The 16,571-nt window shown below is 48.7% G+C and overlaps 1 protein-coding gene across 1 annotated transcript; it reads left to right on the plus strand.

The window, feature by feature from the left end:
* Positions 1 to 1,466: 1,466 nt before the first annotated feature.
* Positions 1,467 to 16,438, plus strand: KIF22 (kinesin family member 22). Its single transcript, XM_059692314.1, has 14 exons — positions 1,467 to 1,579; positions 8,316 to 8,511; positions 10,045 to 10,172; positions 10,263 to 10,417; positions 10,642 to 10,851; positions 10,930 to 11,160; positions 11,298 to 11,451; positions 11,574 to 11,709; positions 13,517 to 13,685; positions 14,464 to 14,632; positions 15,022 to 15,089; positions 15,846 to 16,058; positions 16,158 to 16,217; positions 16,302 to 16,438. The coding sequence occupies exons 1-14, from the start codon at positions 1,468 to 1,470 to the stop codon at positions 16,347 to 16,349; spliced, it is 2,049 nt and encodes a 682-aa protein (XP_059548297.1). The 5' UTR covers position 1,467; the 3' UTR covers positions 16,350 to 16,438.
* The last annotated feature ends 133 nt before the right edge of the window (positions 16,439 to 16,571 follow it).

Below are 16,571 nucleotides of genomic sequence, written 5' to 3' on the forward strand. Positions count from 1 at the left end.
CCCTCACCATCCTCTGGCAACTACTAATCTACTTTGTCTCTATGGATTTGTTACTGTAATTTTTTTTTAATCCTCACCAGAGGATTTGAAAGAGAGAGAGAGAAGGGAAAGGTGGGGGGGAGGGGGGGAGAGACATCAATCACGTGCCTTCTAAATGCACCCAGACCAGGAATTGAACCCACAACCCAGGTATGTGCCCTGACTAGGAATCCAACCGGAAACCTTTGGAGGCGCGCAAGGACGCTCCAACCGATTAAGCCACCCGGCCAGGGCTGTTACTGTAATTTTTAAGTGCATTAATAAACAGTTTAAATTTGTTTTAATTTCTAATACAGTAAACATGGGTAGATAAAACCCACATAAACAAAAGATCATCGGGGCTTCAATTTTTAAGAATGTAAAGGGATTCCAAGGCCCCAAAAATCTGAGAACCACTGGTCTAATAGTTGCTTTTTATTTTGTTTTTTTAATAGGTAGGCCATAATGTCTAAACAAGGACCCTACCCATGGGCACAAAGGGGTGGGGATGGGGAGGGAGCGGGCTGGAGGGGGGTCAATGGGGGAGACATAATGTAATACTTTCAACAATAAAGAATTACTAAAAATAAATAAAAAAAACAAGGGCCCTACCAGGAGCTCAAAGATGCCCTGATCTTCCCCGAGTAAGCTTCCAGAAAGGAAAGGGAACTACCTCACAGACGTTGAACCCACAGGATGTGGGGCCTCGGCTGAAGTCGACTAGGAGACCAAGCCTGCCTTTGGGCTCGCTGCGCTGCATGTTGAGTTACAAAGAAGGCAACGTCCGAGCCGGTCTCCTCCGCTCAGACATGCGACATGAGGGGGCGCATCTAGCTGCGACCCCTCACTCAGTGGCCCTGGCTCAGCGGGAGGTGAGTGCACGGCGCCCGCCCGTGCAGCGCCGCTCCGGACCCACCGGAAGGGCTCCGCGAAGCCCCACCGACGGCGGGGCAGGGGTCCCGCGGCCGCAAAACGGCCGTCTCAGCGCGCGAAACAGCTTCTGAGGCAAAAAAACCTCTCGAAAGTGAAGACCGTTACCAGTCGTTCAGAATAATCCCGTTTCTACGCAACATTTTCCTTATTTATATAATCTCTTCTACCACGAAAATAGTATTCCGCGTAGGGAAATTTTTGGATAAATTGATTAAGTGCCTTCAATCACTGCTTGATTCGTACTAAAATTCGTAGTTATTTGAGAGGGGAAATGAGGCGAAACGTCTGCACTTACGCAAGTCTACGCCTCGAAACTGGGCGGCACTCAGCAGCTGCCCCAAAGGCCGCAGTCGCCACCGCCTCGGGCGCCCGAGTTTGCCGAGGAGCGCGGGCCGGGACGTCAACGGCTGGGAGGCTAACGTGCGCGCATGCGTTCTCCGGCGGGGGAACCTTTTTCGTGCTGGACTTCCGGGCGAGCCCTAGAGGGCGGGATAGTTGCACGGCTTCCGGCGGCGAATGGACATGATTGGTGGAGCCAAGAGAGGGGTGGGGCACCGGGAAATTCGAATAGGAGAGGCGGGTCTAAGGAGGCAGCTGAGGCGACGCGAGATGGCGGCGGCGACCGTAGGTACGTGAGCCCGGCCTGGGCAGGGCGCCGAGGCCTGGCGCCTGGCGGGGTAACGTGTCAGTATCTGATCCGGGCCCCGGGGATTGTCCCGGGGGGGCCCGGGGACACGGCGAGAGGTGGGAGTCGCGGGCGGGTCAGCCCACCTCGCTCTTCTCACTGTTTCTTCTCACGGGTCAGTACACTCGGCTTGAGACCTGACTTTGGCACTTACAGCCTCTTTTGAGCCCAGTGCACTTTTCCTCTGTGAGCTTCGGTTTCTTTGTAAAATGAAGACGATGACCCCATCTCAGGAGATTACGTGAGTAAGCGAGCGAGAAGTGGCAAACACCCCAACCGTGAGGACAGAAACAAGGGAGCTGGATGCCCGTATGACGAGTTGTTTGGGTGCGCGCGGCCGGGCGGGGCGGGGGGGGGGGCGGTGCTGGGGCGGGGGGGATCCCTGAGAGAGAGAGGAGGGCAGGCCGAGGGCGAGACCGACTGCAGCTGCCTGTGAGTTGACAGCCTAGGTAGGATGTGCGGAGACCACAGAAAAGGGAAACGAGGGACTGTTTCCTTTCACTCCAGCCGTGGAGATCAGTGCCACTTTAGAGCTGGAAAGACTGTTCGGATAGTCAGAAGCTTGTATGTATGTGTTTATGCCTCTGCGCTCTTCCTGTAGACTGAGTTCTGGTCTGTGGTTATGGCGGGCACCACAGTCCCCTTACTGTTTGTCAGGCCTGTGGAGAAGCAGCGCTATTTAGTAGGATGTCAAACACATGTGGAGCCCTTGCTCCGTTCCAGGCACAGTTGTTAGCCTTCTATGGTGATGAGCCATTTAATCTCCACATAGTGCTGCTATTGTCTCTGTTTTACAGACGAGGAAACAGGCATAGATGGGTTAAATAGGTTAACACAACTGGTAAATGTTGGGGTCTGAATTCATACTCAGGCAGTCTACTCAGAGCCCCTGCTCTCAACCACTGTGTCCAAGCACATACAATTCCTGCTGTCTGAGCACAACCTGCTCTTACCCTTCCCAGACCCACGATGTCGGGTACATAGTAGGTATCATAGAAACACTTGAATGAATGTGGTTGCTTCCCTAGAGGAGCTTATAGTCCGTTTTAGTAGGTAGTCATTTAAACCTATAATAACATGAAAAGCAATGAGAGATAATGTATACCTAGACTGCTAGAGAGAGTACAGAATCTGAAGTAAACCCTTGGGTGTTCTGGAGGCACTTTATTAAGGAAGCAATATTTGAGGTGTGTTTCAAAGGTTGGGTAGGAGTTTGCCAGGCTTTGGTGAAGCAAAAAGACTACCAAGTAATTTCTTAAAAAAGAGGGGCCAAAGATGCTATCTTTGGCTCAATTTTCCTCAGCATAAAAGAGGAAAGAGTTAAGTTAAATGAAGCTGGGGAATTGTAGGAGAGGGGGAAATTAGAAGAAATAGCGTCGCCCAGCCTCAGAGTTGCTTTTAGGAAGGGGAGAGACTCTTGTCCTGTAAGCAGTTGTTTACATGTGCCTCTCCCCTCCTCTGCTGGACCCTGAGCTTTGGGGCAAGAACAGCAGTGAGCCACTTTTATGGTGAAAACAGGAAACGAACAGGTTAATACTTTATGTTAGCGTATTCATCAAATCTTAATTTGTTCAGCAAATACTCTCTGAGAGCCTACTCTGTGCTAGGCACTGGGGATATAAAGGTGAGCAGAGTAAGATTTATTTTCACTGAGTTTACAGTTAGATGGAGAAAACAGACAAATACGCAGTTACAGTGGCGTGTGATTAGTGCTTGGATGGAGGAGTTATTAGGTGCTTGCATGCACCTAATTGAACCTTAATAGGTCAGTCATTTTAGAAGGGAAGGCTTTTTAGAGCAAGTAAGGTTTACCTATTTACATCAGTCACTTGATGGGGGTGGGTGGGGTACAGAAGATATTCCAGGGAGCTAGAATAGCACATGCAAAGGCCCAAAGGCGTGAACCAACTTAGTGTGTGTGGGAACTGAAGGGAATTCATTGTGGTTGAGCGCTTACAGCAAGCATGTCAAACTCAAAGGCTAACAAGGGCCAAACAAGGCTTGAGTTTATGTGGGCTGCAAAAAAAACACAAAATCTTCAATTTTCATAGAAACGTAGGTTTATTTCGATAGAGACATGCTGAATACAAAGCGCTGAAATAAATGAGTCATCATTAACATAAAATAATAGAACTTTTAATAAAAATTATTTTTTCGTGAACATTAACTTACCAGACACTGAATACCTGCACAAATTAATAAGCGTAACATAAATAAACCTATTTTTCTTGTTCTCTGAAAGCAAAATATTTCCTGTTGCGCACACCAAACAAGTCAATCCAAGGCTAAAGTGGCAATCCGCTGCTAAAATATTCGCTGCTAGTATTAGTGGAGAGAAATGGTGCGCCTGCGAGTAAGGCGCATAATGGAAATGAATGCAACACGATTACAGTAATCAGTCATTAGTGAACGTTGTAGTTCATTATTAATAATTTTGTATAACAGGATATTGTAAAAATTAAGTTACGAAATTTTTATTAAAACGTTTCTTATATACCATTATATTGGCTGGGCAGCAAAAATATTCGTTGTGGGCTACATGTGGCCCGCGGGCCATGAGTTTGACATGCTTGGCTTACAGTGTAAGGAAGGAAGTGGAGAGAGAATGATCGGAGGTGAGTGAGACTAGAGGCAGAGAGACCAGTTGGGAAACTGTTGAGATGATGATGACTTTGGCAGAAATTGTGCAGTGGGAATAGAGAGAAGTGGACTCATCTAAAAAGGTAGAATTGACTTATGTAATGAATAACTGATGTGGGAAATGAGAAGGTTGGGGTAGGAAAGATTCCCATCTTTGGGTTAGTGCCTGTCATTTCCATTAGAGAGCATAGGAGGAGGATGACGTTGCAGAGAGATGGGGAAGAGTTCAGTTTGGGACAGGTGGCGTTCCGAGCACCTTCGAACCATGTAAGATGTCAGGGCAGCAGCCTGGAATGTAAATCTGAAGTTCAGGAAGAGAACTCTAGTGTGGAGGTGTCAATTAGGATTCATCGGCTTTACAATGGTAATTAAAGCCAAGAGAGCAGGTGGCCATGCCCATGAAATGAACCAGAGTAGTGGTTCTCAACTAGAGGGGGAAATTTGGTTGTTGAAATTGGGGAGAGGTGGCACAAAATGCTACTGTCATATGTGTTTAGTATGTGCGCTACATATCCTACAATGCATGGGACAGCCCCACCACAAGAATTATCCAAACTGAGCGGCCCTGGTCTAGAAAGAGGATAGAATGAGCCTAGGAAAAAACATTTAAAAATGGCAGAAACTGAGAAGGGGTGAAGTCGTATGGAACCTAAGGGAAAAGTATATTTCCCAAAGGAAAGCAGATCAGGGTATTGAATACTGCGGGGAAGTCAGATAGGAAGGAGACCGAACATGTCTACTGGATTCAGCAGTAAGGAGGTCATTGGTCCCCCTGCTGAATTGTGCAGACAGAAGCTAGTTGCTGCCTTGAGAAGTGAGTAGCAAGAGAAAGAGTGTAATCATAACAATAACAATAGCTAACGTTTACTGAGAGCACTTGCTGCCAGCACTGTCCTAAACATTGTATGTATATTTTTTCTTTGACTCCTCACAATTTTATGAGGATACTGTTATTTTTATATGTATATTGAGATACTGTTATTTTTATAAAGAGAAACTGAGTCTTTAAGACATTAAGCCTTCCCAAGGTCACACAGCTGGTAGGTGGAACTTGTCGCAGACTCCAAAGCCATAAGGATACAAAGAGGAAGGGCTGAGATGGCCTGGGGAATCATATAATGAACTTTGGCATTAGACCTTTCTTTGAAGGTTTCTCTGTCACTAACTAGTTGTCGACACGGGCAAGTTAGCTAACCTCTCTTTATTGATGTTTCCTCATATGAAAAATGGGGGATAAATATAAAACACTGAGCTTTTACCAAGAACCTAGTACTTTTACATGAATTACCTTATTTATTGCCTTAACAACCCAAAGAGTAGGTATTTTTATTTATTCCCATTTTACAGGTGTGGAAATTAAGGCACAGGAATAGAAAATTACCTCTTTAGGTTAGTTAGTTGTAAGTGGTAGAGTTGGGATTTGAACACAGGCTGCCTTACCTTGAATAATGAACCTTTCTACTGTATGCTAGTTATTGTATTGGAATTTTATATGTTACTTCATTTAATTCTCATTAAGCCCTTCCAAGGCCAACCCCACCCCATTTTATAAACAAGGAAACTGGGGCAAATGGATGTTAAGTCATTTAATCCGGGTCACAAGCTAATAACTGAAAATTTAATTTCTACTTACTTGTTGCTAACTTTCAGGATTGCCATGAGGATCAAATTAAAACTACATGTGCTTAGCTAGAACATGTCAATGGAGGAAAAGGGGGGCATATGTAATACTTTCGACAATAAAGATTTAAAAAATTAAAATAAATAAAGCTACATGTGCTTGGTAAACCATAAATTGAGAAGTGGTACAATTAGCTTCATTGTCAGGGGAAGGGACAGAGGCCCAGTTTTTGAAATAGGCCATCTGCTTATGGGTAAGTCTTACTTATGCATAAGATTCTTTCTAGCCTGGCCAGTGTGGCTCAATGGTTGAGTGTCGACCTATGAACCAGGAGGTCACAGTTCAGTTCCCAGTCAGGGCACATGCCCAGGTTGCAGGCTCAGTCCCCAGTAGGGGGTGTGTAGGAGGCAGCCAATTAATGATTCTCTTTCATCATTGATGTTTCTCTCTCCCTCTCCCTTCCCCTCTGAAATCAATTTTTTACAAAAAGATTCTTTCTAGGGGTAGTGTGTCCACCTTTTTGTCTTGCTGTTTCTGTTCTGGCCAACACATGCCAGCCTCTTGCCTTATATGAGGCCTATGGCTCCCTACTACCAGCAAAAAGGAGTCAGAGCTGCCAAGGCCTTTCTTCGTTGGTAGACAACAGAGAGGCACTATGACATCCTCATTAAGAGGATATGAAGGTGAAGATAGCCAGGTTTGAATTTTACTGCTACTGTTAACACCGTATGGTATCCTCCAACATAAATTAGAGAAATATCCTCCTCATAAGATTTTTTTCTTCAGCTCATTCAATCCTCACAAAAAGAGGGGTTTTTTAGTTTTATTTTCATGTGTTTTCTAATGATACTCAATGTTTTTTTAATGACTTAGGTTGGATTATCGAAAGCATACTAAACAGAATGCTTACAGTAGAGAAGGATTGCATGTCAGTGCCTTTTGTAATCTGAACTGTGACACAGAGAGACTAGGGGCTGCCTCTCAACCACATCCCTTCTAAACAAAGGTGTCCACAGTGCCATTCTTAAAAAACAAAAACATGCACACGCTACAGCATTACAGGGCTGGGAACATAGAAGATAAACCTGCATAACCCCCATCAAGAGAAGGCCATCATTAAGTTTGGCATGTGTGTGGCGTGTGTGTGTGTGTATTGTAAAACTCAGGTAAGAGTGGTTTTAGGTGGGGGGCAAATGTCATCTCTTAATCCTTAGGACAATCTGTCAGGTGTTGGTCTATAACTTGGCAATTCAAAGTGTGCCGCTGTAGTAGCAGCAGTTGCAGCATCTGGAAGTTTGCTAAAAATTCAGAATCTCAGGCATCACCCCAGGTACTGGAGCTAAACCTGTATTTTTTTCTCCCCGATATTTTATCCATTGCTCTTTTTTTTTTGAGAGAGAGAGAAGTAGAGAAACATCGATTGGTTGCCTCCAGAATGTGCCCCAACTGAGCCCAGGAATTGAACCTGCAACCCACATATGTACCCTTGACCAGGAATTGAACCCGAGACCCTTTGGTGCACAGACCGACATTGTAACCCCTAAGCAACACCAGCCAGGGCACTAAATCTGTATTTAAACTAGATCTTTCAGGTTGTGTTACAGTCTACACCCACTGGACCTACTTGAAGAGGATGGAAGGAACTGAGGCCAAGCTGGGGCCAACCACAGCGTGGCCAGGGTGGAAAAGAGCTTCTTCCAAAATGAGCTGTGGCCACTGGCCCTTCCAATAGTATCCCCAGGGCTCGAGCCTCCAGGCCCTTGGTTATGGACATCTCTAGTCTGCTAAGATACGGGGTTTGTTTTGCTTTTAGGCTCTGCTTCTTCCTCTGTTGAAGAGCAAAAAAGACAGTACTATAGTATAGGCTATGGTATAAAGTTATGGTCACATGGCCCCAGGTATAAAATACCAAGGTGCTCACAAGAGCTGCTACACTCTATGAGCTTCTTCATTGATAAAATGGGACGAACAGACCCTATCTTTCAGGAACACCAATGTGCCTGGCATGTAGTCAGTGCTTAATAAATGTTAATGTTGGCTAAGTACACAATAGTCCCTGGCCGATATATATAATTTCTCACCTCCAATCCCCCCCCCACCATACTCTGCCTGAAACCATGTATTTGATTTTTCTATTTTTCTTCCATTCTGCCCTTCGCTGCTCGCCCTCACTAACAGAACACACACATCCTGCCTCACCAGTTCTCCAAGAGGTCTCAAGCTTTCAAACCTCTATGCATTTTGCACATGCCATTCCTTCTACCTGGAATGCTTGGCAAGCTCCTATTCATCCTTCAGAGCCCAGCTATACCAGATACCTCCTCCTCTAAGACGGCTACCCTTACCTCAGCAAAGCTGGTCCCTACTTCCTCTGTGCAACACCCTACTTCATGCTAAAACTTATCTTCTCCCCTCCAGGAGCTGGTCGCTGTCGGCTAAGCAAGGTGGGAGCTGTCCGGCGCCCGCCTCCAGCTCGAGTAAGGGTGGCTGTGCGACTGAGGCCATTTGTAGATGGCACATCGGGAGCAAATGATACCCCCTGTGTACGGGGCCTGGACAGCTATTCTCTAGAGATTGCCAACTGGAGGAACCACCAGGAGACTCTCAAATACCAGTAAGGTTCAGGCATTCTTTTTTCCCATCCCTCTCCCAGGTCTGCTCACATTATCACTTACCCACATGGTTTCTCAGAGCTGCTTCCTCAGTATTCTTGCTCCTTCCTTAGCACTGCTTTGTTCCCCACGTCTTCATTTGTTCATTCAGGAAATGTTCACAGGTGCCCGTTGTGATGGGTGCTCTGCAGGATACTATACTGTGGGGAAAGGCTGGGAGCTGAATCACACATACATCACTGTTCACAGTTTTGTGGGGGAAATAGGCACAAAGTGGGGACTGAGCAACAAAGGTAAGCAGGAGATCCCCAAGTAGGATCTGGGGGAGGTGTGGGAATGGTTGGGGGAACATAAACCAGACAACTAACCCAGGCTGTCGCTGGGTAGTGTCAGAGATTTAAAGTTCAGACTCCTTCCCTGTCATCCTAGGCCAGAGGGTGACCAATTACAGCCTGTAGGAGTTTGACCAGGAGTCTTTATAATAAAACTTAATCGGGACATAGCCATGCTCATTTATTTACATACTAGAGGCCCGGCACACAAAATTCAGGCACAGGCATGGAGTGTGTAGGGGGCCTGGGGAGAGATAGGTGCTCAAGGTGAGGAGTGCGAGGAAGGTGCAGAGTTGCGCTGCAGGAAGGGGGCAGTCTGGGGACCTGGGTCCCAACGCGCTATTTGTGGGGCTGCAGCACCCACCCGTCCTACCTGTGGATGCAGTTTCCATGGCAATGGGCAGCGGCGGGTGGGGTTCAAGCCCAGTGGCATCACCACCTCATCCTCCCCTTCCTCCCAGTCCCCAAACCACTGGGACCTGGGGCCAGCCAGCGGCAGCAGCTCTTCTTGGGGACCGCGCGGTGCGACCATGGCTGGCAGTCCCCAGGCGCGGCCACAGCGGTTGAGGGGATGGAGATGCGGTGGCTAGGCCTGCCAGGGCTCCCTGCTGCTGCCTCCCGCCAGGACTTGGGGCTCGGGAGGCTGTGGTGTACGCACCCCTGCCGCTGTCGCCGCTGCAACTTCAGCTGGGCTGCTGCCTGCCGTGCTCCCCACTTCAGCTCCTCCTCCTGTTGGGGGCCGATCAGGAGTTGGGCTGGACCCAACCCCTGGTCGCCCCGCCACCCCTGCTGGTCACCTCTCTGCCCGCTGGCACCTGCCTTGGCTGGCCTGGCATTTAGTCAATTTGCATATTAGGCTTTTATTATATAGGATTGTCTAAAGCTGTTTTCCAATGGCAGGATAGAGTACTTTTGAAAGAAACGATATGGCCCACAAAGCCTATATTTACTATCTGGCTTTGTGTGTGTGTGTGTGTATCCATCTCACCAGACTGCAGAACTCCCAAGAACAGAGGCATCAGATTCATCTCTGTATTCCTAACATCAGTTAGGAATGGGATGGAACGGGTGTTCAGTTGATGCTTTCGAGGGTCTTTTTGTAAGAAAGGGATGGACTGTTTTAAATCTGAGGCCAGTATTACCCTCTAGGTCTGGGTGAAATTGTAACTGTCCATTAATTCCCTCCTTTCTTCCTGCCTGCAGGTTTGATGCCTTCTATGGAGAGAGGAGTTCTCAGCAGGACATCTATGCAGGATCAGTGCAGCCCATCCTCAGGCATTTGCTGGAAGGGCAGAATGCCAGTGTGCTTGCCTATGGGCCCACAGGGGCAGGTGAGGGAGCCAGATAAGCAACAGCTATGGGTCAGAAAGGGCTTCGGAGTGGGGAGGAAAATCTCACAGCTCTCTCCATTCTTTTCCCAGGGAAGACGCACACAATGCTGGGCAGCCCAGAGCAACCTGGAGTGATTCCCCGGGCTCTCATGGACCTCCTACAGCTCACAAGGGAGGAGGGCGCTGAGGGCCGGCCATGGGCCCTCTCTGTCACTATGTCCTACTTAGAGATCTACCAGGAAAAGGTGAGGCCCTGCTCTGGTTGGGGAGGAGAGAGACAAAGGGTCAAAGTAAGACTTAGTTCTAGAACATAAGTTCTGCTGTGTCAAGGACTTAAAACCTGGAGAGAGAGAGGTTGGGGTCACAGGTGGTACAACTTTGAGAATCCTGCAGAGAAAAGGAGACTGATCCCCAGAAAGTAAGCAGTGTGTTTCTAGAAAATTGGCCCTATCTTTCACTGCCCCGACAGGTATTAGACCTCTTGAACCCTGCATCCGGAGACCTGGTGATCCGAGAAGACTGTCGAGGAAACATATTGATTCCAGGCCTCACGCAGAAGCCCATCACTAGCTTTGCTGATTTTGAGCAGCACTTCCTTCCAGCCAGTCGAAATCGGACTGTAGGACCCACTCGGCTCAATCAGCGCTCCTCCCGCAGTCATGCTGTGCTCCTGGTTAAGGTGAAGTCCCACTGAGGGGTGAGGACCTGGGAAGCCCCTTCGGCCTGAGCTAACCCTGGGCCCTTGTTCTTCCCCCAGGTGGACCAGCGGGAACGCTTGGCCCCGTTTCGTCAGCGGGAGGGGAAACTCTATCTGATTGATTTGGCTGGCTCAGAGGATAACCGGCGTACAGGCAACAAAGGCCTAAGGCTGAAGGAGAGTGGAGCCATCAACTCCTCGCTCTTTGTTTTGGGCAAGGTGGTGGATGCGCTGAACCAGGGCCTCCCACGTGTGCCTTACCGGGACAGCAAGCTCACCCGCCTGTTGCAGGTCAGGCCTCCCATATCAGGGCAAAGGGGCTGGAGAAGAGGGTCTTGGGCCTCCTGGGGGTTTTGGGAAACAGCAGTCAAGGAATGGAAACATGGGGCCTTCTGACCAGTCCATCCTTCCCAATCCCCATCCCTCAGGACTCTCTGGGTGGCTCAGCCCACAGCATCCTTATTGCCAACATTGCCCCCGAGAGATGCTTCTACCTAGACACAGTCTCTGCGCTCAATTTTGCTGCCAGGTCCAAGGAGGTGATCAACCGACCTTTTACCAATGAGAGCCTACAGCTTCATGGTAAGGACAGGGGTTGGCAGGAGTAGAAAGGCCGGTCTGGACAATTGGGGGTTTGCTAAATCCACCAAGCGGTGGCACAGAGGCTGACATACCCCCCCACACACACACCCCATTTTTCCTAGTCTTGGCACCTGTTAAACTGTCTCAGAAAGAACTGGTAGGCCCTCCAGAGGCAAAGAAAGCCCGAGGCCCTGAGGAAGAGGAGATTGGGAATCCTGAGCCCCTTGAGCCTCCAGCCTCCGCTTCTCAGAAATTCAGGTGAGCAGATGGGGAGAGACCTTGGGCATATTCCCTTTCCTGTTGTGTCTGGGTTGGGTGCAGAGCAGCAGTGAGTTGAGCCCATCAGATCCTTGATCTGTGAACCTGTTCCTTGGTGCTGCTGCCTGGGGTCCTCCAGAGGCTTCCTACTTGAGTACCTAGTCCCCTCCCTTTCCACAAAAACATCCTATTTTGGGGCAGCTGTTTCAAGGAAAAGTACTTTTGCTTCTGGCTCAGGTCTTTCAGGTCCAGAGGATTAGAGCAAAGCAAAGGAGACAGAGATGAAGAGCTATGTCTGGCTGAGACCTCTCAGTCTTTGTGTTAGAGTCCAGTCTCTTCATGACTCTCCGAGGACCCGGTTGTGTCATAGCATTCCCCTGCTTCTCCCCTCAATCCAAACAAAGCCTCTCTAAACTGAGTCTCTTCTGTGGGTGTGCCCAGCCCCCAGTTCTGATACCCTTGTGGGCCAGTCTGCACTAACCCTCAGGTCACCTCTGTTTAGTGCGTCTTGCTTTCTGTGTCTCGCCACCTGCCCTCCTAACTCCAAGGAGTCAGTTGCAGTTTTAACATTGCTGTTTCTACCGAGCCCCCTCTAAACTGGGTACTGAACAGAGGTGAAGTAAGGAGACCAAGGATTAGTGCCCCGGGGGGCTATTGTAGCTGAGGAAGGATGGCATACATAAAAATGTGCTTCCCCTAGACCAGTGGTCGGCAAACTGTGGCTCCCGAGCCACATGCGTCTCTTTGGCCCAGAATTGAATTCTGAGGGTGAGCTCAGAGATGGGATACATCAGACCTAGTCAGACCCTGACCTCAGAGGGCTCACGTCTTAGTAGGGGAAATAAGACGGGAATATCAGTATGTGATGCAAGACAGGTAGTACAGAGTACAGGAAGGATGGAGAAGGTGCTTGTTCTGGAAGAGCTAGGAAGGAAGGAATGACTTCTCGCGTTCATCCATATCTTCTGCTCCTGTTCTTCCCAGGTAACTGTACACACAGAACAGGGCAAGCCCTGTCTTTGAGGAGTCAGTTCAGTGTAGGAAAGAAGATGCACAATCAAGTTGGGCATCGTGAGAGAGGTGGCATCAAATTCACTTTGAATGATAATTGAGGTCAGATGTGAGGGGAAAAATTCAGACAGAAGGGACAGATGTTAGGCATTATTATGCTCAGGACTGTACTTGAATAGGCCTTTCCTACTGCCCTCAGGGGAAAGCCTTGACATGTGAGGTCTTCAGTGGCTTTCAAAGCCCTGTTGGAGATGACGTCCTCTGAAGCTTCCCTGACTGCTCCTCCACATGGATAGGCACATAGGCTCCGAATTCCTGTGTTCATTAAAAGCTTGTTCTCGCCCAGCTGGTGTGGCTCAGTGGTTGAAAACTGACCTATGAGCCAGGAGGTCATAGTTCAATCCCTGGTCAGGGCACATACCCAAGTTGTGGACTTGGTTCCCCAGGATGGGGCGTGCAGGAAGCAGGCAATCAATGATTCTTTCTCATCGTTGATATTTCCTTTTTCTTTTTTTTTTCATCATTGATGTTTCTCTCTCCCTTCCCCTCTCCGAAATCAATAAAACTATTTTTTTCAAAAAAAGCTTGTTCTCATCTGATCTGGTATCCCTGAGAGATAGTGATCAATCTGCATACTGCACCCAGAGAGTTTGGATGATTTGCTCAGTTAACCAACAAGTTAACACCAGAGTTCTGGAACCAAATAGAACACAAGTTAAGGCACAATGAGGAGAATCCTGCTGCTGGAGAGGGTGATGAGAGAAGTAGGTGGGGAGTAACCTCTTTGTCTGCTCAGCTCCCTACAGAAGCTAAGTAGCATGGACCCAGCCATGCTAGAGCGCCTCCTGAGCTTGGACCGTCTGCTGGGCTCCCGGGGAACCCAGGGGACCCCTCTGCTGAGCACCCCAAAGCGAGAGCGAATGGTGCTCATGAAGACAGTGGAGGAGAAGGATTTGGAGATTGAAGTAAGTGTTAGAAAGGTGGGGGCTGGGGTCCCTGTTTCCCTTGAGAAGCAATCAGGATCTTCAGATAAGGAAGGACACTCACTGAAAGGCTAGACCAGCATCCAGTTTTCACTCACCACTGGAGTCCTTCAATTTTTCAGCTTCTGTTTGAACGTCCTTAACATGGCTTAACTTTGAAAAATAATTGCGATCAAATGGGGGGGGGGGGCGGGGGATTACAAGTTAAAGGAACAAATGGCCCTAACTGGTTTGGCTCAGTGAATAGCGCTTCTGCCTGCGGACTGAAGGGTCCCAGGTTCAAGTCCGGTCAAGGACACATGCCCGGGTTGCAGTTTCGATCCCCAGTAGGGGGCATGCAGGAGGCAGCCAATCAATGATTCTCTCTTATCATTAATGTTTTTCTCCCTTTCCCTTCCTCTCTCAAATCAATCAAGATATATTTTTTTAAAAATAAAAGGAACAAATGTAAGATGTTGCCATTTTGGAAAACCTAATTATCAAATTAAGTTAGCACTCTGCTTGAATAGTCCTTTTAGTATTTCAAAAAGAGGCTTGTTCCATCTCTGAGCAGCCCTAATCATTAGAAAGCCCTTAATTATATTGGGCTCCAGTTGTCTCCCGGTAGCTTCCATTGGCCTTTACCCTGCCCTCTAGGGCAGCGGTCGCCAACCTTTCAGACCTGAGGGAGCCCTGCATACTTACTTTCCTAATCCACTCTCCTTCATGTTGCCCTAAAATTGGTTCTGGGTCACATCTCTCCCTTATCCTTTCCCAACAGAGGCTTAAGTTGAAGCAAAAAGAACTGGAAGCCAAGGTGCGGGCCCAGGAAACTGTGGACCCAAAAGAGAAAGAGAATTGCTCTCCCACAATGCTCCGACCTCTCGCCCGCCGCACAGTCACGGTGGCCAAGCCCCTCAAAAAGGCTGTGGTGATTCCCCTACAGCTGAGTAAGTGTGGCTCGGGGCCGGCCACGAGGGCACAGATAACAGATCGCAGGAGGGAGGAGGGCTAGGAGCAGTAGTCCTTACGTCACTCATGTCTTCCCACCATGTGCCAGCCCCTGGGATGGGTGAGGAGGATCTGAAATAGATCTGATTCTCTGCTCTCAGGCATTTAGTACAATGGGGTAGACTGACAAATGCACGATGGATTATCATACAAGACCAACTGAGATTACTTTCAAATACTGGTATAAGAAAGGTCATGTGGAAACACAACAAAAGAAGAGGTTAACTTGGGGTGGAGGGGAACTGGGGAATCAGAAATGGGAGAACCGAGTGGCTATCAGGGAGGGTGAAAAGTAGCTTCTATAATGACTCCAGTTCTTTCCTTTCAGTTCAGGAGCAAGCAGAATCCCCAAATGCCAACATCCATATCCTGAAGAAGAAAAGCCGCAAGAGAAAGGTCAGAGTAGCTGGAGGCTTGGGCTATACTTAGAGCCTAGAAGTAAGGGTTAGTAACCTGTAGTGGGAGAGCAATGACCATGGGATCACATGACCTGTCAGAACATTTATCAGCTATTTACAACGCTTCCAAGTTGCTTGTGGTCTAAATACAGAAGTAACTCACAGGGCATCTAGGATGAAGTGTAGTGTTATACTGTACTTAGCAGAGTGGTTTTCTATTATTTGTTACCTTTCTTCCTGAAAGCTCTCACACTCAGTAACTACTTAACCAGTATGGTATGTATGTAGCCTTGGTCCTGCCCTCTACAAACTTACGAGCCCATGTAGGGAAACATGACCTCAACACTGGAGAAATGAAACAACAGTGAAAGAACTACCTAAAAACTGAGATGGTTGGGGGAGGTGCCACTTATTGAGTACCTTCTCCTATGTGCTTTCCTAGGGGTGAAAAAGAGCTGATTCTTTTTTCGAAATGAGGGGCCAGATTGAAGAGCTTACTATGTGCTTTATGTTCAATAACTCACTTGACCTTCCCAGAAATTCCATTAACCATTCTTTCACAGGTTGGATAAAATGAGAGTAAGATGAGTGACCAGAGGGAAAGTTTTTGGTCAGACAATTGACAGGAGGGAGAGAGGCTGGAGAGGGCGGGGAAGGCGGTTGCTGTCAGGTTGCTATCCTTGGCAGAGGAGCCCGGAGCCTGCAGTGGGCTGTACTCTGCTGTTTTTGTCATTCACCTCTCCCTACCTCACAGTTGGAGGGCCTGGATGCCACCGAGTCCAAGGAAAAGGCTGAGGACTGCTGGGAGCTACAGATCAGCCCAGAGCTACTGGCCCATGGGCGCCAGAAAATACTAGACATGCTGAACGAGGGCTCAGCCCGCGACCTGCGCAGCTTGCAGCGCATTGGCCAGAAGAAAGCCCAGCTCATCGTGGGCTGGAGGGAGCTCCATGGCCCCTTCAGCCAGGTAACGGCCCAGGGAGGGCAGCGCTGGCTGGAGCTGGGCGATTGAGGGGGAAAGAGCCTGGTACCCCTAGGCCACTTGCCCATGGCTGTTGTCCTGCAGGTGGAGGACTTGGAACGTGTGAAGGTCATGTCAGGAAAGCAGCTGGAGTCCTTCCTGAAGGTGAGCCCGAGGCTTGGCCCCGCGCCTCTCCCGGCCTGCGCCCTGCCCCGGCTCTGACGCTGTTCCCCTTCCCTCCTGTTGCAGGCGAACATCTTGGGTCTCGCCGCGGGCCAGTACAGCAGCCCCTCCTGACTGCCAGCTCCTCTCGTCACTTTGCCTTTTTTTTTTCTTTCCAGTCGTTGTATAACCGTTTCTTGTATAAATACAATTTTAACTCTGTTGCTTCAGCCTGGTTCTTGAGGCTATGGGGGTGGGGCCGGGGTCTAGCTGCCCTTGGGACGGCCACAAGCTCCGCTGTAACTTTCTGGGGCGCCATCTTTGGGAAGACATGCAGCAGCACAGGTTTGTGAGTAA

This window comes from Myotis daubentonii, chromosome 4, assembly GCF_963259705.1.
Source record: "Myotis daubentonii chromosome 4, mMyoDau2.1, whole genome shotgun sequence".
NCBI lineage: Eukaryota > Metazoa > Chordata > Mammalia > Chiroptera > Vespertilionidae > Myotis > Myotis daubentonii.

What these genes read in the sequence shown, in the direction of transcription:
- KIF22 (XM_059692314.1), top strand. Translation starts at nt 1,468, where the DNA reads ATGGACATGATTGGTGGAGCCAAGAGAGGGGTGGGGCACCGGGAAATT. An exon ending in GATGGCGGCGGCGACCGTAG is followed by an intron (nt 1,580 to 8,315) that starts GTACGTGAGCCC and finishes TCTCCCCTCCAG; the next exon opens with GAGCTGGTCGCTGTCGGCTA. An exon ending in GGTGATTCCCCTACAGCTGA is followed by an intron (nt 14,633 to 15,021) that starts GTAAGTGTGGCT and finishes CTTTCCTTTCAG; the next exon opens with TTCAGGAGCAAGCAGAATCC.